Source organism: Ammospiza caudacuta, chromosome 2 (genome assembly GCF_027887145.1).
Source record: "Ammospiza caudacuta isolate bAmmCau1 chromosome 2, bAmmCau1.pri, whole genome shotgun sequence".
Classification (NCBI taxonomy): Eukaryota; Metazoa; Chordata; class Aves; order Passeriformes; family Passerellidae; genus Ammospiza; species Ammospiza caudacuta.
The window spans coordinates 42,315,008-42,335,954 of NC_080594.1; the positions used below are offsets into that span (position 1 = coordinate 42,315,008).

Here is a 20,947-nt window from a genome sequence, read left to right on the forward strand (position 1 = left end):
AAAAAACAAACCACCTTTTCCTTTCTTCATCTCTTCTCCCACAGCTTTAGCTGCTGGATTTCAGCAGATATGAATCAGATGATGACTGTTGTGTTCCTTTTGTTCTGTAAATGATTAAAACAGAACATTTCACTCTTGCTTTGTGGCCCAGCAGAGAAATGCTATATTTTTGCCTTGGCAAATCCTGAGGTGGAATTTCTGGCTATGGAGAAAGTGAGATCAGGGCGAGAAAAACTATCCCAACAGAGGAACATATGCAGACTACTTTTCTGTCTTTCCCGTGCTTGGCATATCTTCTCCCCATTTTCCATTTCCTCATCTTTCCTCTCTTTTCCACCTCCTTCCCACCTCACTGGCATTTTTTCTGCTTGCTGCTTAAAGATGATTTAATTGAATATCAGAGAAAAAGGAAGCAGACAGAATAAAAAATGCAAGGTGAAAGCCCCCAGCGCAGAAAGCCCTGGGCAGAGTAATGAGAATGTGATGAAATGGAAAAATAACATGGGAGTGGGGGGTATGAACCTCACTCTGCCTGAGTGAACTGAGATGAATATGTACAGGAGATGCAATATATCAGTGGAAATCCCTAGGACCCGCGCCTCACATTCCCTGACAGCCGACCAGAGGGGGAATTAGCTGGCTGTGCTATTTATAAGTGCACCCTGGGCATGGTCAGCTGCTGGAGGAGGTTCCCCACAACAGCGCCTTGCAGGAAATACTGCTTTGGTGATACTGTCTGCCTGGGGAATAAACACACCCATAAATTAAATCCCATTAGATATAAAAGGGAAGGAAAGAAAAAGCCCTGGTCCCTGCCCTGTTTCTTCCCACTGCTTCATAACCATCCAGCTGTTTTTTCTTTCTTGTCCTGACCTCATCCCATACTGGAGCAAATCCAGGGAGCGAGTGCTCTGCTTAGCTGTCTTCTGCCAGAAACCAAAGAGGTCAAGTTATTAGAGAAAAATGAAAGCTCTTTGGCAGAACTGGAAAAACAGATGTGCAGAGATATTTCTGTTGCCTCCAAATACAATGCTGCCTATGAAATGTGTATCACAGGCAATCTGATAAATGTGTGCAGTTGTTGTGGTAGAAATCTTAACAGTGGTTAATTATTTAGCAGGATGGGTTCCTTTGGGGCTCCAGGTTTACTGGAGCTGAGTTTACTGGCTGCCAGGTTACAAGATTACTTGAAAACTTCCTGCAGATGTGACTTGGAAAGTGTTGCTCCAATGCTACAAGAGAATCTGCCTTTGCCTAGTAGCTAGAAGTCTCTGCAGGGCAGGTAAAGCCTGTAGCTATCAAGAAGAGAGGGTATTCTCCACCTGACATATGGTAAGAACATCTTTTATGTCAAAGGCTTTGTGGCTTTTATTTACTAAATTTGCCTGGGTGGAAGTTTCTATGCAATGTATTCATATTTCTTGATTCAGCTCTTGCTGTGGTCTCTTTGTTGCAGGGCAGCCAGTTGTGCCATCCTCAGAGAGGGGCTGGACCCCTCAGTTTGCCCATCAGCCACTGTTAAAAGAAGCAGAGGCAGCAAGAAGTGGAATTGTGTGCGGGCATTTGGGGTTGCCGCAGTGTCAGGCGGAGCAGGACAATTATTTGTTTGCTTGCAGCATTTGGAATTTGTGGGATTACACGCATGGATGGCTGCAAATGTAACGAGCATCAATGCCCGTGTGCGCCCGGGGTTTGGGATCCATCCCTGCTGCAGGGCCTCAGGGGTCCAGCCCCAGGTCTGTCAGCAGCAATTGCTCACAGCTCCCCAGCCAGCAGGTGTTTGGGATACAGCAGGGATGCTGAGTGACACAGGGCGCTGCTACGGACCAAGCTGTGGTGGTTCTTGGAAATGCTTCTCCCTTCCCATGTAGCTCACCAAAATGTGTGGGATATCCATGAGAGGTGTTTGTTTTCCCTAGCAGGATATAATGGAGATGTGGATAATGCAGGTCTCCTGAGTCTATGGCTCCCAGGGAGAAGCAGGAGGGAGGCAGTGAAAAGAGATGCTACTGTCATATCCTGAAAAGAGATATCATTGTCATATATCTGCTGACCTTACAAATGGAGTTCTAGTGGCACTTGTTCCTGGTTGAGCAGGTTAGAACTAAAAGGAGTGAAAACCAAATTTCTTTCCTGCCCCAAATTCCTTAGAATGACATAAAACAAACAAACAAACAAACAAACATGCAAGTAAATATTAAAATACTGGAGCTATTCCCAAATTGACCGAATTGTTTATTTATAAAATATATAAATGAACAAATTACTAAGTATATGTGAAATTCATTAAAATATTGGAGCTGCAAAGGAGAGAAGCTTGGGTGGCAGTTGCCTTGCCCTCCTGGGCAGACACAGCTCCCCAGAGGTTATCAGATGTATCAAACCACAAGAGGTTAGAGAACTCCCTCTCCAATCTGCCATCCTTTGTGGCCACTTACCAGTTTATCGAATCAAAATGAAATTGAACAGGAAAAAGGATTTTGAAAATTATGTGGAAATACACACCAGAAAACTAATAACATGAGAGAAAATTGAAACCATACTTTTACTTCAGCAGAAAAAAAGGAATCCTTTCCTTGGGAATATAGCATCTTGGTTCACCAGGTCCCTGCAAGTCTATTGAAAGACAAGCTGGCAGATAATTTTTTTCCTTGATATATTTGTTCTTCTAGCACCAAAATCACCACTGATAATTTTCACTAGGTGAAAGGGGAGCACAAACCCTGGGGCCAGAATGAGAAACAAAAATACGCCCTTGAAGAGGTTGGATCTGCTTGGCCAAGGGCAGTAGAGCCAGATTGTGCCCAGGCCCCCATGACACAGACTGGAAAGCAGAATAACAGAAATAATATGTCCCATTTTGCCCAACCAAATGATCCAGCTGGAACATGAAAAAATGTAGTGCTTGAATTGGCACTTTAAACTGGACTCAGTGGGCTCACTGGACAGCAGTGCCCTCATCCCACTTCATCTGCCACAGTGAACAGGCCCTTAACAAGCAAAGGCAAAATTTCACTTCATTTTACAACTAAACTGGTTCATGGTTCATCTGGGCTTATAAGCAAAGCTAAGATTAGGAAAACCTGAAAAATCCAAGGCAAGGTCCTCTTGGGGATTGAGGTGTCTAACTATTGTCAAGACTCTCCATGACTTTGCAGAGGATTTAGGCAGTCAAAAACCTGAATTTGGGCTTAATCTTCTCCCACACACTCAGGGCATCTGCAGATGACAAAGGAACAGAAAATTTATCTCTAATCCAAGTCTGGTACCCTAAGCCTGTAGTTTTTCTCCTGAAGTGGTCAACGATGTGATGGTTCCCCTTGTCCCCACCTCAAAAAGCAGCATATTTGCAATTCCCCTGTTTGAGCATAACCCCACTCTGCATTAGGTGACTTCATGGAGACAGGTAAAAGATGTTTCCATTTCAAAGCTTCAGAGAGACATTGCAGCACCTGACTGGCACCTCGCCTTGCACACAGGCATGGAGGGAAGGGCACCTCTGAGGATGCCCAGCTCACATGGCAAAAAATCATTCTGGGGTAACTTCTGTCATGGGAGATCTTCAGATGCAGGAAATGCTCAGATGCAAGAACTGAGGAACCTGATTTCACCACTGAATATTTTATCCTTCTTTGCCTGTTCTCATATCCTATAGCTTCCCTCTGTCTTGCATCTGAGCAAAACTCAAACTCTGAGCAAAGCTGGGTTTTATGATGCAAAAACCAATGCCTCAGGCTGCTGTGAACCTCCAGCACTCTCCCGGTGCCTGGAGCTGCTGGGAGTCCTCTCTGCATCCATCCAGTCCTGTGGCCAGGGCACTGGGCGTGTTCCTCTCTTGCTGTGCCCCTTTATGGGGCTGTGGTGACAGTGAGTGGTTCCTTCTTCAGCCTGTTGCTGCATTTCTTCCTACCTGTCTTTATCCATTTGGCACAGTATTGAGGAGGAAGAAGTCACTTATCAGTCCCTGGGAGAAAGAAGTACAAATACAATAGATAATCCTGGCATCACTGAGCAGCTTGCTGGGCTGAAATAGGTTGAAGCACTGAGATGGGGAAATCCAAGCAGTGTCCTGGCAGTGCCACTCATCCCAAAAGATGCCTACCCTATGGGGCAGTGCTGGGAACAGAGTGTGTTGGGATTGCCGAACCTAGTCTGTGCCCACATCATGGCTGCAGGGATGGGAATGAAGTGCTGTGCAAACACCAGAGCAGCTCTTCTGCCATGTCCCCTCTGTCAAACCCTTGGCAGGAGGGCTGGAGTGGTCTGGGGAGATGGAGCAGTGGGTCACTTCAGCCCTATTGAACGCTCATCCCGTGGAGCTGGTGTGCCAAACCACAAAGACGTGTGATGGAGCAGGTGGGCAGCAGGGCAAGGGGCTGCGCTCAGGAACGTGGCCCTGAGTCTAGGAACTAAATGATATCCCCGGTGAATGCCCGACAGCCATCGGCTCCTCCATGCCCAAGGAGAAGCTAGAGCTCTGGGACACGAGGAGGATGCCTAGAGTTAATTCATGGCCTTTGCTGCGTAACCCCCAACAACTGTCCCGCAAGGGACCGGGCAGTCTGTGAAGGTCTCTAGGTCGGGATTTAGATGCCGAGCATCCCCAGACATGAGGCGGGGCAGCCGTGCTGCCACACAGGCTCACCCCGGGCGTACCCTGGTGCCTTCAGTGGCTCCGGATGGGGCTGCGAGCCCCCAACTTGGGGTGCGAGGCTCCCCCGAACGTGCCTCCCCCCTCCATCCCCGACAGGAGGGGCGAGAGGGGCGGGCAGCGGCCGCCCCACGCCGGGAGGTGCCTGGCCCGCCCCGGCCCCGCCCCGCCGGCTGCCCCGCCCCGGCTGTGCCCGCCCCGGCCCGGCCCTGGCGGCCGGCGGAGCGCGCCCGGCGGCGGCGGGGAGCGGCGCGGATGGCAGCCGTGCTGCCGGGGACGGCGGGGCGCGGAGCCGGAGGTAATGGCGGGGGAGGGAGACGGTGTCCGTGTGTCCCCGCTCGGCTGCGTGTCCGTGCGTACATGTTCGCGCACACGTGTGTCTGTCTGTCTGTCTGTCTGTGCACGGGGGGTGCGGGTGCCCGTGCCCACGTGTGTGCGGGGGATCGCGCCGCGGCGCGGTGCTGCTTCTCATGCCCACCCGTGAGTGCTGCCGTGCCCCGCCGCCCTCCCGGCAGGATGCGGGAAGGCCTGGGCAGCCTTCCGCCGGCTCCCGGAGCCAGCGCGCCCCGCCGCTGCCCCGGGCTGCCCCGCGGGCGGTGCGGGAGCGGGGCCGGGGCCGTGCTGAGCCGCCCGTCGCCCCGGCAGACCCGAGCCGCCGCCCGCCGGGCGCCGCTGCTGCCGCTCCTCCGCTCCCGGAGTCCTCCCCGGGAATCTTCCCCGCTCCGGGAGGGCAGAGCAGCGCGGGGGGCGCCCCGAAACAGCCCCGATTCGGAGCGGGGTGTCCGCAGTATATTGTGACGGGGGAACACGCCGGGGTTCGCCGCCCCGGCGCTCCCGGGAAGAGCGAAGCGCCGGCCGGGAGCGCGGGGAATGTTTCCAGCGGCGCTCGGCGCGGCCGCTGCCGTTTCCGCAGCAGCGAGCGCGGCGTCCCCGCGGTCCCCAGCGCCGGGCTGTCACTCGGAGCCGCCCCGGAGCACCCACCGGGACACCGGCCCCGTCCCGTCCCGTCCCGCCTCGTCTCGTCCGCGGCAGCGCCGGCCGCAGGGGACAGGCAGGAGGGGCCTTCCACGCCAGGAGAGCGCTTTCTTACGTTGTTGTTGCAGGACGATGGTGAGAGGGAACTTTTTTATATTTAACCTTCCTATCCATGCGGGGAACAAAGATAAACTCCGGTTAGAAAAAAAAAAAGTCAGCATTGAAAGGAAAAAAAACCCCAAAACCCACGACGTGAATTTAAACCCGAATCCTTCTGCCAGGTTTTGTGATTCATAGCTTTAAGTACAGGAAGGTCGCTGCTTGGGCTTTTTCCTCTTTCGATGGAAAGAGTTTTTTTTCTCTTTCCTGGTGCTGTGCGAGCATCCCGGGAGCTGTGGGCAGCTGCTGCCAGAGAAGAGAATCTGGTGGCTGAGGGTCTGCAAGGCCCTTCTTGTGCATCCACTGAGTTCAGGTTATGCCTTTTTATGTATAGAAATAAGCCTAAAAGCTTCCTGAGAGAAGAGTGGCAGTGAGCATGATTGCTGTGAATTTTCCTGAGCACAGCTAGCTGGCAGCGCCATTCCTGCTAACAGGTGTGCATGTATATAGCTATATATATAGATACTAAATATATATCTAAATAGATGTAGATGTATGTTTATGTATTTTTATATATTTACATAGCTATAGACATATATGGCTGTATATATTGTATATAAATAAAAACAGACCATGTGTATATATTTACTTTTATGCATATATATGTGTATATATATGTAGTCATTTCTAATGGCCAGAAAAGCTTTTCCAAGGATTGTATAAGTACCTTATCCAGAAATGTCCAAGTGGTGAGGGCAGGGAATATTGGGTTGACAAGAGCCTGTAGTAAAACCCTCTCTGAAGCTGTGCTGAGTGCATGGTATGGCCCTGCATGGAGGGTCTGTGTCCTGCCCAGCCTTCCTTATCCCCAGCCATGACTGAGGGGAGGCTTTAGGTTTTAGGTTGTTAAATAGGGGAGGTGTGTGCCCCACAGTGCTGCTGGGCTTCCTAGTTTCTCCAGGCTGTGTGGGGCCACTTGGATCTCCCCAATCACCTGCATGTCTGTTCTCATTTGTCCTGATGTCCATTGCTCCCCTTTTCTCCCTGTCAATGTTTGGCAGGGGAAACTTTGCTTTCCCTCTTATTTTGGAAAGCACTCAGCTGTTGGAGGAGGGCAGCTCCAATCCGAAGAGGCATGTGTGGCCTCTCCTAAGTCCAGATATCTGCAGGATTGGTGACAGGCCTGAGGGCAGTTTCCAAGTCCTAGCCTCCCACGGCGATCTGGACCAAGCCCTCTGCGCATCAGTGCCTGGATGGAGGGATGGATGCATGGCTACAGCTCTAGTGCTCCTTGCAAGAGCGCCTCTGTGAGGAAACGCCAGCACAGAGCCAAAGGCTTTGCATTGCTCCTGCAAAGACACACCTAAGGGGGTTGGAAGGAATCCCAACAGCAGCCTGGGGAGAGTCAGGCGCAGCCAGACTCTTCTGGTTTCAGGATTATGCAGAGATGTTACTGCTGACCATTGCAGCTTTCTTTCAGGAAAGAATCCACGGTGCCTTTTTTTCTCACTGATAGGCATGTAATTTGCTTTAAAGGCCAGGTCTGGTATAAATGTTATTTGGTGCTGAGGCAGGAGTGTGTGCCCTGTGCAGCCTTCTTGTCCTGGAAACCATTAGGAGGACAGCTGCATAGTTGGATTTTCACACACAGACTATCTGCTAATGTAATAGTCCCAGTGGAAAGTTTAGTGCTCGGGAATATTTTGTGGATTTGAGAAAAATCCCAGGAGGATTTTTGGCTTCATATAGCAATTGCTTTTTGGCAGCTTTGGGATAGATGTAATCTGGTCCCCATTTGTGTCTTGAATTTTTAAATGGAACGGCCTGCCTTCCACTCAGGGCAGAAGTAGAAATAGATGTAAGTAGAAAATAATAGCAACAAGAACAACATTACCTTTAGAAAAAAATTCTTAGGGCAAGTTTTCTGTCCAAATGCTGCATTTAGGAAATGTATGTGTCCATTTTTGGTCATTTTAGTGATTTTATGAGTAGGTGAGATGCTACTGTGGGTGTAAATTTCAGGTAGATCTGTAGAAGCCAGTGAAACTGCTCCAGGTTTGGATTGGTGCATGCGAGAGCAGAGTTTGGTCACACACTATGGTGTATCCCATTAGCAGCAGGAGGTCCTGCAGCATTTGCTGGCTTCCAGTGGCCTTGTCCAGGTCAAACCACAGGTGTGTGGCTGTGGTTTTTTTCCTGATGCATGTCTGTCCCACATCTTGTAGTTGTAGCATGTCATTTTTGTGCAAACCGGGCAATGGCACCAGCACATGCCAAGGCAGCACCAGCCGAGGAGAGGGGTGATCTACAGGGGCATGACATGTCTCAAGGACACATAGCATGGGGTTAAATAATTGAGCAGCACTTGGGATTATCTGCTCTGACCATGCTGGTTAATATAAATATAAACATCGTTGTTAATATAAACATGCTTTAGACAACGATAACTCCAGTGATCAAGTCTCAGGCTGGAAAATAATGACATTGTTAATTTCATTTAATGAATGATTTAAGGATTTTAAATGCTTTTAGTGAAATTCCTCCCTGTGACGGCTACCTGAGACAGACAGAAGGTTCCTGCTAGTGACATGTCCCATTCCCTGGGATGTGTCCTGCTTGTGACCAGCAACATTTTGAAGCTGGCTTTGGTATGCTGAAGGCTCCACACCAGTGGCTGTTGCTGTGATTTTCCCTGTTCTAAATCTGAGCTGAGCCATCTGGGAGCGAGAACTACAGGCAATTATCTTGTTAGCACTTCTACGTGTAATACCTTTATTAAATTTCTGCATTTTAGAAGTGGCTGAATATAAATTGCATGTAATGTTTTAATAATGGAAGGATCATAATCGTAATATATATTCTGGTGGGAAGAAGGTTTAATTTCTTTTTGCTTTAAGTTATGACACTTAAGAATTGTGCAAAAACTCTGCTTAGTGTAGGGTTATCTTAGTGAAGAACGAGCAGTTCTCCACACAGATCAAGTGAAGAACTGTAGATCCCTAGGATGGTTTGTTGCTTGTGTTAAAAAATGGAAACACTCTAGAAATCCATACGATAGAGTTCAATGCCTGCCTTTTCAGTTAGAGAGTACTGTACAGCCTTTGTACTATTTTTGTTCTGTCCTTATCCCAGGCTCCTTTGTACACTGCAAGCTTGTGGGAATGACTCAGGAAGAAAGCTATTTAACCTAAAGGACACCACTGGCAAAAAAAACCCAACATAGATGGATAAAGAGCAATGCCTGTGACTGTGAGTGGGAACCAAGAGGAATATTTGTGTGTGTCTGAGGAATAGAGATCCCAAAACCTCCTCCTAACAGGATGAAAAAAAATCCTCTTCTTCAGGATGCTGTTTATTCAGTTCAGGAAGGGAATTTTATAACTTAGTTGCTTGAAGTAACAAGGAACTACGACTGAATGATCCACAGACCTAGGTCCTATTTCACTTCTGGTTAATTAATGGAAGGGCTTAAATATCGGAGTGACACGGATCATGCCAGTGCTTTTCTGTAATGTGATCATTTTTAAAGGCAGTAACTACAGCAAAATTTATCATGGCTTAAACTCCTGCTCTACAAGTGTCTTGTCTGTAAGTTGTAGCTGAATGATGATTTTGCTTTTTTCCCCCAGTGGGAAAAGATTTCCTTGCCTAAGAATTTATGTGATGCATTTTTATCTTGGAGGGTTTTTTATTGCTTGGAAATCAGAATTTATAGTGTAGTGAAAATGTCTGCAGACAGTTGCTGGGCTGACAAGTTGTGTGGCTGTAGCAGAAGTGTTGTCTCACTCGCAAGCTCCATGTCAGCCTTTGTATTTCATTATTTTACTGGGAGTTTCTTCCCCTGCTTTCAGCTCTGAATAATACTTATCCTTTCATCTCAGGGCAGCAATGCTGACATGAGCTGTCATTGTGCCACTGGCACTTTGATCAAAGCAAGAGTTTCAATTATTGATTCAATTCTTCGAATAAATTTGGGCTGGATGTATTTGTAGACTCAATGTTATAGCTGCAAAGGCAAATGTGTCACTTATAATATGGAGAGACCTTAAAATGCACATATTTTTGCAAAGCCGAACGCAGCTTCCTAAGGAATATGCATCCTTTCCTCCATCAGCCCAGGTAATGTTTGGCACCTGGAGGTACGATGAGAATACTCTGCCTGTATCCTGCCTCTCTTCTGGGGTGTGCCTGGGTCAGGGGGGAAAACCAGCGTGTTTATAATGTTCTAGCATTATAAAACCTGATAGCATCTCAGATGAAAGAGTGGTGATGGGCACTGTTTGCCCCTACATGCCACACACCTGATTTCCATCGGGAAGGCGGGGAAGTGTGGGCATCCGAGGGGATCTCCTGGGGACACAGGCTTGGCTCCACTCTTGCCTGTATCCATCTGATCTCATGCCAGGTTTGGGAGCTGCTTTCCAAGCACATTTGCTTTGCTTCTCTCATAGGCTTTATTCTCCCCTGCTTTGGTTTTTGCTGAAGGGAAGCATATATGAAAATAAGCATGTGAGGCTGAAGTTTCATGGAAAATGTTCATCCTTGTAGGCAGTTAAATTTGGACGTGTTAGCACAATTCTTTGGGAAAGACGGGGTTTGGCTGACTTCATTGCCTAGTCCCATTAGTCTTGCTCGTGCTTTCTTGGACAATGCACTTTCTGGAGAGTGAAATGACAGTACCAAGGATGGGTGACTCCAGAAACTCTTCTTGAGCAGGGGAATAGCACAACGTGGATCCTGGAGGTGATACTGGGATGAGGATCTCTTTCCCCAGAGCGGTGAGTTGTGGAGGTGTAGCTTGGTCTGATAATCCTGCCAGGCACAGGGGTGCAGCTTCTCTCGCTTTCATGTGGGAAATGAGAGGTGCTGCTCACTCACATCTGGTGTGCATTATGCATGTTGGATTTTTGTCCTGCAAGATATTGCTCTGCTCCTGTGGAAGTGATACTAGTGGTGCTTGTTCAGTCCTCGCAGGGCTGAGGAGCCCTGGCCGCAGATGCAAGGTTCCCAGGCAGAATTATGGGGTGTGAGGATGAGTCAGGCACCCCAGAAGTGACCTAGAAAACTTGTGCATTGACTGGGGAGCTGCTGATGGAAAATAATCACCAGTGGCTGCCTGAGTCCCTGCACTTCCTTGGAGCTGTGGCTGCAAAAGAATCCCAGTGCAGTTGGAGGTACCAAAAGCATCCCTTGTGACATTGTTAGAAGTCCAATTTTTATACTTAAACCAATACGTGAGACATGCGAGTTATTTTTTTCTGTGGCAAAGGAAACTCAAATCTTCCTCCCAGCTTTGGGAGAGTGGCATGGCTGTATGGCTGGGCTAATGCTTAGGTGAGAAAGTAGGGTTCATGGGCCAGGATGCTCATGGAGGGGTGTCCATCCTGGAGAGAGTGTTCCTGTGACCCACTGCAGGAACTAATTGGTGCACTCTGGGCAATTCATGGCACAGCCTTTGTGCTGCCCCCTAGGCCATGGAGTGCTTTACTGTTCTTTTGTTATTTCCCTTAAATAATTCTCTTCCTTTTTGGACCTGAAGTTTTTATGCAGCGGCAGGGCAGAGAAAATATTTTAAATGTCGAATAAGGTATTTATCCTCCTTTTTGGCACAGCTGTGATACAGAAGGACAGATGTGGGCTTGGAAATGATGTAATTTTTCTCCTGTCATTTTTGGACTTCCCTTACTTACTGTGGCAGGGTTTATAGGAGAGTGTAAAGCCTCCTTACTTTTTAATTTCAGGTGATTACTTCGGATCATATTTGAAACACGTCAGTCTTTTTTGAACCACTCGGTCAGTAGAGTACAGATTGAAAGAGAAATTTTTGAAGGTCAGCTCTGTGGTTTTGTTTGGCTGGGTGGCTTTAGGGTGCTAGAAGAGGAGTCATACATGCCAGCAGCATGGGCTGTGCTGCGGGCAGCCACATTATGTTACCTGGGTGGCCAGTGGGTGTGATGCAGAAACTCATTACCTGGGCTCTGCCTTGAGGTGTTGCCTCTCAATAGCAGCAAGCTGTGTTTTCACAACTGGCATCTTCCGGTGTTTTGCTGAAGGTGAGAGTAGTAGTACAGTTTGGCTGTAAGAAAACCATCTTCTCTGACTGTTTTTGTAAATTTCTTTCTTGGGGATGCTGTTACTGCTTTAAAAACATGGCTTTCCTCTCATGTCCCAGCAATGAGCTTCCTATGTGGTTTGCTTTAGATCCTTTTCAAAACCAGACTGAAGCCACATCAGAAACAGGAAATATTTAAGTGTTGCTCCACTGTCTCTGGGTCCTGGCTGACTGTCTGGTGTTAATCTTAGCAACTGATTCATTTGAATAGTTATGAATCTTCAAATGAATTGCACTGCTGTGCAGTAACCTCCAGGATAGTACATCTGCTTCTGTACAGTGGAATGCATGCTTATCTAAAAGTAAAGGAAAAACAAATGAATTGGTGTCAGGCAGTCCCTTAGATGTAGGAGAGTAGGTAGAGATGCAGAAATGAAGGCCTGGAGCAGCTGCCCAATTTAGCAAGGACTGAACTGGGCCAGCAATATGCTCATGTCTTATAGAGATGGCTGTAAGAGACATTAGATACATGGCAATTGAAGGCATGATGTCTGTGGAGTGGACTGCATCCTGGCATTCTGGGTTGAGGGGGCTGGCCTGGCTTTGGGAGGGCGAGAGCAGAAGGCACAGCACAGCTGGCAGCTGCCTGCAGGCACCTACAGGCATGATGAGGTCAGTTCTTCTTGGCAGTGGCTGCCACAAAACATGGGGCAGCAGCTGCAGCAGCTGTGGTTTGTGGCTTGTTTGGGCTAGATATGGGTAAAGAGCCATTCCCCAGGGACGTGCCCCTGGCAGGGTGATGATCTTCATTCTAGGTTGCCCTCAACTGGCTTCTTAACTCCTGGTTGCTGGGCACCACTGCTCTGGCACTAGGAATCAGTTGTAAGGATGAAAATTGCTCTTCTGGTGACCATTGTAGAGGAATGAGGAGGTCTGGGAAAAGGAGCAAGTCCCTAACCATTGGATGGGTGCCTTGCACCATGTCAGAACTGGATGTAATAAAGCCTTTCCCTTGAGAGAGGGGAGCTGGGGTTTGGAAGGCTCCAGTGGCAGCAAGGGGAGAAAGAAAAAGGGCTTGTGCCTTGCTTCAAATGTCTTGTGAGGTTCCACTAAGCTTTCAAGTGGTGCCTTATTGTCCATGATCTGGATTGTGGCTGTGTGCCAAGCACTTATCTATTGGCATCTGTTTTCTGTGTTACATGGAAACTGGTTTTCTGTGTCAGTTACAGCTGACATTTTATTAAAACCTACTGTGAATGAACATAAAATATTGTTACATCATTTTTAACATCATAAAACATCATGACATCATTTTATGATGATAAAACATCAACATGGGTACAGCACAGTCCAGTAGTTTCTGCCTGGATTGGGGCTACTTGATTTTGACTGTGATACAATAGAGATCAGAAACTGAGCAGTTTGGCAGATGCTGGCACTTACCAGTCCTGATTTTAGTAGAATATTGCTCTGCCACAACAACCAGGGAAAAGTGGTTAGGTGAGAATTTCTGCTCCTGTTAAAGAAAAAAAACATGTCTTTGTTCTCCATCTTGTAAGATTTGAAACCATGACCCAAGGGTGCCTACAGACTCGAAATGCAGAAGGCGAGGCTGCAATTTTACTAACGGTTTATTTCTTTTGAATTCTCTTTGGTGAGTGGTAGGGCCAAGCTAGTATCTGCTGTCTGCCCATGTTGCCTGTCTTGAAGCTGCTTGTCTTCTTCCTTGGGTGTGCAGGTTTTCTTTGCTTCACCCCAATCTACTTTTTATTCATAGAACAAGCTCGGGTTTGAAGTGCACTGGTTGCATACAGGATTCCAAATTCCAAGGCAGGACTGTGTGTGTGGAGGAACAACGAAGGGTGTCTTTAATCCTATTCTCTACCAGAAAAGGCCAATAATTTTGGAAATTAGTGTACTTGAGATTTTTCTTGGGTCTGTGTCAGCATCAGCACAATTTACAGACCAGTCTCCTATGCTTGTTTTCACGTACATATATGGCTTAGATCTACTCAAGCAAGCAATCTTTCCCTCTTGCTTTCTAAATATAGATAACTGCCATACACATTCATGCATAATATGAATGGTAAAGTGATGAATTCATTAACATTTTTCAGAAATGCCTATTTCCTCTCCTCTTGGCACAGAAGAAAATAGTATCTTCGTGCCTGTAGAAATGACAGGCTGGATCCTGCCCCCCCTTGTCATCCCCCTGCTGCCTTGCTCCATGCAGTTGCATGGGGCTAGTGATGACCTGTGTGATGTATGCAGGGAGCATGCAGTTAGCTGAGCACAAACCAAGCAGTTAGGATTAATAAATCCAGATAATTCATGGATGACTGTTTTTCCTGCAGAGTGAGATGCTGTGGATCCCTGTTCTTGTGGGCTTCCTGCCCCACAGGGATGGCCAGATGCACCACTGGTGCCACTTTGAGCACTCTGCCTCCTGCTCAAGCAAGTCCTTGGCAAGGGGCTGGGGTTAGAGATTGATGACCATTCCCATTCCTTAGCCTAAAACCTGTGACAACCAGTGGGGTGAGTGGAGAGTGAGCCTGCTGTGTGCCTGTTGTGCCAGGGTACTTGCAGCCAGAAGATGCTCATTTCCAAAGTTTGAATCTCAAGAAGCCTCTCTTTACAAAATTAGTAAATTCTCAGAAAAATGAGAAAGTAAAAATCACAAAAGCATAGAACAGACCAGGTTGGAAGGGACCTCACAGATCATCTGATCTAACCTTCTGAAGGAAGGAGACAATGTAGATGAGATTATCTAGGACAGTGTCTAATCACATACTGAAAACCTCCAGTGATGGGGAGTCTGCCACCTCCCTGGGGAGGTTGTTCAGTGAGTGATTGTTTTCCCTGTAAAAAGTTTCATCCTTATGTCAAGATAAAACATCTCTTACTGCACTTGTGCTTGCTGCCCCTTCTTACTGTAGCTCCTTGGGAAAAAGAGACCGTTTTTCCTCTCTGTAGCCCCCCTTTAAAAGCTGCAAGACTGTACTGAGAGGTCCCTCACAGCCTTCTCTTCTCTGGGGAAAAAGGACCAAACTCCTTCAGCCTTTCCTCTCAGAACAAGTTCTACAGCCCACTGATGATTTTTGCAGCCCTCCTTAGGACCCTGTACAGTCTGTGTCTTCCTTGAATTGTAGGATTATGCCAATGCCATTTGTGGCTTGAAATATAGGGTCAAGCCAATGTCATTCCTGGCCTAACACTGCTGCGATGTGTTTTGTATCAGTTTGTTAGAACAAGAACCCCTGAAAACAGATTTAGGATGAGCCTTGTTTGCCAAGTTGCAAGCAGAAAAGGCCTTAGTGCTGTGTAAGTGCTGCTCGGCAGAGACTAAAACATCCCTGTATTATCAACAATGTTTCCAGCACAAATCCAAAGCATAGCCCCGCAGTAGCTACTGAGAAGAAAATTAACTCTGTCCTAGCCAAAACCAGTGCAGTGCAGCCATCAGTGTCTGTGGGATGCTGGGGCATGCAGCTCCTGTGCAGTTGGTCTGCAGCACAAATTCCCATGGCCTCCAGCTATATCCGCTCCATACTGTATTAAGAACATCTGGACAAAGTGATTTATAAACTCTGTCCCTTGATAGCACTGGTTGTATTTTCTGTCTCAGCAATTTTCTGTATTCCTGAACTATTACTCATGAGCAGATTTTGTGGTAAGACCTTTCCCAGACTATAGTCCTATTTAATGTGTGGCTGTGTCCTTACCTTTCCTTCTTTTTACCCACTCCCTTGTTCAGTTTTACTATGACTCTGTTGATTTCATGTCCTGGGGCTATGCCTTGATTTGTGAGCTTGTGACTTTTCACTGTTAGCTCCAACAAACTTTTCTTTGTACCTGGACTGAGCACCTTGTAGGCCAGGCTGGGTCAATGCATCAAACAGCACTGGTGACTTGGTGTTTTGCCTCTTGTTCCCCAGAGCTAATGTGTTATTTGGGAAGTGCAGACTGAAGAGTTGGTTTACTCACTGGCCTCAGAAGGGCTTCTCAGCACCTAGCCATGCTCAAGAAATTTTTTTTGACTATTGTCATATGTCATGGCTTCACATTTTGTCATTCATGCGGTTTCTTTACTGACATTCCGTTCTTCTTTCTTACAGGCTCCACATCTGTTTGTTACAAGCCTACCAGCCCAGTCCAGGTACTGGAAGACTCTGGCTTTCTCTACCAGGATCAGTTGTTTGCTGGCAGGCATGAAGTGTCCCCGCTAACGGCTGAAGTGATCAGTGCCAAAGAAAAAGCTGGTAAGTGCACAACCACACTTCTGTATGAACACACTGCATTTACTTCCAGGTTTTTCCCAAATATAAATTGAGCAGTTTAAGCCATTTACAAGTAATATTTAGAGAGTTGAAGGCCAGCTTCTCATTCTTGGTAGAGTCAAAGTTACCTTTGACTTGTGTATTGTGACCCACCATCACTTATCTCCTGTATTTGTGGAGGATGCATCATTTCCACTTGTCCTTCAGGACATGGTTGCTTTTCAGTGCACAGCTGGACCAATTTCCATGGCTCTTTTGCTGATTGAGCAAGACCATAGGCACTGTGGAAAGCTCACTGTGGTCAATCCTTCTGGACTTAAATAATAGGCAATTTAAAGTACACCTCCCAGATAAAAGGATGATAACATGACTAGCACAGAAGTGGAAATCCTGATGTATTATAAAAAACTGCCTTGACTGTGTGATGTTGGCTTTATCCCCTTTCCTCAGGCTTTTCTCAGGCATTGTCTAACAACCTAGACTGTAAGCTTTCTGGTGTGTAAGGGAGACATTATAGCTTGTCTGTGAAGGTGTCCAGTGTGATGAGGCTTCTGTGTGCTGTGATAACATGAACAAAGCAGCGAGAGTTTGCTGTAACTGCAGGGACATTTAAAGCAGCTGGATACTTGACTGTTGAGCAGACAGGTAGATGGAGATGCAATGTGCGTCTGTGCACCTTGCTGCCTCAAACACCATCCTCAGGAGCTGACAGACTCTCTGAGAGCTGGTGGCCAGACTGCAGCCCCAGTGAGTGAGGCTGGCAGGCAGATAACATTGTTTCAGGGAAAGCAGGAGAGATGTATCTGCTAGGACGGGTGTGGAGTGAAACAGCCTGGGAATCTTCTGTCTCTCTTGAGCCCCCCAATCATCTTTAAGGCTTTGCCACAGAAATGTTAGTGGAAATGACCTCTTATCATTGTTAAGAGTCAAAGGCTTTTCTTTCCCTCTGGCATATGGGTTGTATGTAAGTTATCCCACAGCATGTGTAGTAACTGATGAAACCTCAGGGAAATGACCAGACCTCAAGAGAAAGTTTGCTTTTAGACTGCTTTCAAGTGCCAAGAAACATATATAAGTTCTGACAAACTCCTCTGAGAATTGGGAGCAGCAGGAGAGAGAAAGTTGCGCAGAGTGACCTCAAGAAACCAAACTGCAGAAAGTACCTCCTTCTTGCCTAGGGACATTGGAAGACTCTTCTCACTTTTGTCTGCACTGGAGTCTTTCAGAAGCATTTGTCTGAGCTCAGACAGTGTTCAGATAGACATCTTACAGCACTTTTGGGATGGAAGGAGGGCTCCGGGAGGGAGGGATTCCAGAAGTCTCAGCCATGGTTAAATCATAGAATATGCTGAGTTGAAAGGGACCCATTGGGATCATCAAATCCAACTCTTGGCCCTACACAGGACACCCCAAGAATCACACCATGTGCCTGAGAGCTTTGTCCAAATGCTTCTAGATGCTTAGCTCCAGGCAAGCTCCACTGCATATATAGTGCAAACATGGTGCCATTGACTCTGAATGACTTCAGTAGCCTGTGTTAGGGTTGTGTAGCTAATTTGTCTGTGCTTTTTTTTTTAAATGCTGGCATTACATCTATAACCATAAGGCCTTCCTTGTAAAATTGCAACAATTATTATTGACTCCCTTAGAAATAGTGTTTTCATCCAGAAGGGAAATTGCCATTTTAGAGGAAGAGCCAGAGCACAGATTATTCTCTGACCTTTAGGACCATTTCATTTTCAGTTCCATTTCACAGTTTTTCTGTGACACATCTTACATTTTATTTTGTCAGGGCACACAGTTCACACCTTTGGCCATCAAAAATACAGCAGTTAGTGTTGCCCTTCAGGCTGCCTCTGTAAGTTGTGCAAGCCATCTCCAGGGAGAGGTCAAACACTGAAACAGGCTTCCTAGAGAGATGGTCAATGCCCCAAGCCTGTCAGTGTTTAAAGAGGCAATTTGGACAAGGCCTTAATAAAATGCTTTATCTTATTGTGGGCATTGAATTGGCCAAGCAGTGGGATGAGATAACCATGGTAGGATCCTATCCTATCCTATCCTATCCTATCCTATCCTATCCTATCCTATCCTATCCTATCCTATCCTATCCTAACCATGTTAGAAAATACCAAATTTCCCTGTGATATGGAATGTCCCTTGTTGACTTAGAGGGAGGTTCAGAGCTGTGGGCACTGGACGCATGGAATATTATGGAGGTAAAGGCCAGGGAGGGGACTGGAATGTGTTCCTAGGGGTCACTGCCAGACAGAATTAGGGTGTAGGGGTGGAGGATGAGCAGGGAGCAGTGCTCTGCCTCCTTTGTTGGCTTCCAGCTGTGTCCGCTGTGCTGCCAGGGTGTCCCCTGCATCATGGGGGTGTATCCTGGGCATGGGGTCACCGTTGTGGGATGTAGGAAGAGAAGAAACAGCAGGGGGAATTAGAGCTCCTGGACAGCAGAGCTAATGGATGCCTTTCTCTCCCTGCCCAGCCGAGGAGACCCTCTGCACCCTGCGCCCGCCCAGCTTCCGCCGTGTGCCAGAGGCGGAGATGCGAGGGGCGGAGGAGGTGGCAGCCGGCACCGTCCTGCAGCGCCTGATCCAGGAGCGGCTGAGGTATGGCAACCCCAGCGAGAACATGAACCTGCTGGCCATCCAGCACCAGGCGACGGGCAGCGCCGGCCCCTCCAACAGCACTGCCAGCACTCTCTCTTCCGCAGAAAACCTTGCTCCCGAAGACCTGCCAATGGTCCAGCCGTCAGGGCGGCAGGAACCACAGGGGCAGGAGCACCAGGGGGACGGTGCTGCCATGGAGAAGCAGCCTCGGGCCCCGCAGCCCCCGCACGGCACCGAGGAGCTCCCCACCTACGAGGAGGCCAAGGCTCAATCCCAGTTTTTCCGTGGCCAGCCCGCACCACCAGCCACCGCCACCACACCGGGTTTTTTTGGCTCCTCCAGCCAAAAGTCCAGGACGGAGGGGAGGCCTACGGTGAACCGGGCCAACAGCGGGCAGGCGCATAAGGATGAGGCGCTGAAGGAGCTGAAGCAGGGCCATGTCCGCTCGCTGAGCGAGAGGATCATGCAGCTCTCTCTGGAGAGGAACGGGGCCAAGCAGCACCCCCCAGCCCCAGGAGGTGGGAAGGGTTTCAAGGCAGCCCCACAACCCAGCAAGGCCACGGACCCACGGGGCCCGCCTCCCGAGTACCCCTACAAAGGCAAGGCAGCAGCCCCAGGCAGCAAGGCGCAGGAGCACGGGCTCTTCTACAGTGAGCAATCATCACAAGATGTCCTCAAGGCCGCCTATGCCGCCCCCCAGCCCGCCCGGGCAGAGATGGCCCTCGTGCGCTACCAGCCGCCCCCAGAGTACGGGCTCAGCAGGTAATGGCCATTGGGGGTCTGCGGGATCACCTGGTCCTGCCCGGGTGTCTGTGGGGCTTGGATCTTGTGGAGACACGGCCAGAGCGAGCTGTAGCCTCAGGCACACACTGGGGACATCGCACCCTGCCGTGGGGACATAACATCCTGTGGCCGGGATGGCAGGCCTGGCTGGTGGAGGTACCTGCATCTCCCAGAGGACTCTATAAAGCTTATGTTCCACTATGTGCTGCTTGCATCTCCCCACAGAACTCATGTGGGGTTTTCACAGTACTGAGCCCCTCATGCCAGGCCTCCCTATGAGCACAGGTTTATTCCAAGCGCATTAAAAATAATCCAGTGTTTGCTGGCTGTGCGCTGAGCCCTGCCAGTGGTGCAGGTCCTGCCTTCAGAGATGAAATGGTGTTAAGGGATCTTTTTCCCTGTTGCACTTCAATGCAAGTGTTTGTCTGTGTCATCCCTGTCTCTTTGACCTCTCAGACAGTTATTTTGTTGGGTTTGGAAGTCTGGCATTGTTTGGTGTGAATGTGAGCAGTTTCCATATTGCATGCTGCCTCATTGGGTCTTTACTGATCTGAGAATCCCCAGAGGTTTTGTTGGCATCACTTTAAGTTGCACAGTTATTTTACCACAGCACAAAGACAAGGTGGTGCAACCAACATGGCTCTTTCTGTCCAAAATGTGTAAGGCATGAAATGCAGGAGGGAATGCTCTGTTTTTCCATGTTTGCAGCAAAGATGGGTTTTGTGTTGAGACAGGTAGAGACTCAAAATGTAGTTTCAGTGGCAGAGGCAAGGTGGCTGTGACAAGCGGCGGGCCTGCACTGAATCCTTCTACAGCTACATGTATGGCCATTATGCAGAGTTTATGCAACTTTTTCAGAGCAAGATGGTATTTTTAAGACCTCAGCAAAAGTGCCTGTTTGTGCAAAGAAAGACCTATGGAGATGTGAGGACAACTGAGGCCATGCTTTCCTGCAGTTGTTTGTGATGCTAACAAGCACCTCCAGCACCAAGCAGATTCATCCCCATAGAAAAGGAGCTGGTTTGAGTACTTTTATCACTCTTGGAAAATGCTGGTTCAATAGCCACAGAGTGTTCTGAGTCTGTGCAAGTGAGTGGAGCTGGGTGCTGCATGCACTGCTTCAGCTAACTGGGAACATCAGTGGAGTCACGTAGAAAACCTTTGGGGGCCACTTCCAAAGCTTTTCCCAGTTGCCTGATCAGCAAGGTTAATGCTGAGAAACCTCCTTGATTCAGTGCAGATTTCCATGCTGGTCCTCAGCAAAGGCTGGATCACCCCAGCAGCTGTGGGGAGAAATCCACTGGCTCGTGATGGTGGTCACTGCTCATTCCTGGCAAGGCAGCATCGTTCACCCCCAAATCACACTGCAGAGAGGAGTCTACTACCCCTGTGTGCTTTCTTTGCATGGTGCTGGAGAAATCTCCCTCTTGTCAGGTCCTGGGGCATCAGGGGAAGGGATATTCTGTGCAGCAGAGGACTGGCAGTGTGACAGAGCAGA

At 48.2% G+C, this 20,947-nt stretch overlaps 1 protein-coding gene across 1 annotated transcript in view; it reads left to right on the plus strand.

Moving 5' to 3' along the window:
- The first annotated feature begins 4,861 nt into the window (after positions 1-4,861).
- Positions 4,862-20,947, plus strand: part of AMOTL1 (angiomotin like 1) — a 54,366-nt gene continuing 38,280 nt past the window's right edge. The window contains exons 1-3 of the mRNA XM_058824923.1: positions 4,862-4,949; positions 15,893-16,036; positions 18,543-19,428. Coding sequence (XP_058680906.1) covers positions 4,907-4,949; positions 15,893-16,036; positions 18,543-19,428 — 1,073 coding nt within the window. The 5' untranslated portion in view covers positions 4,862-4,906. The remainder of the gene's footprint in view (positions 4,950-15,892; positions 16,037-18,542; positions 19,429-20,947) is intronic.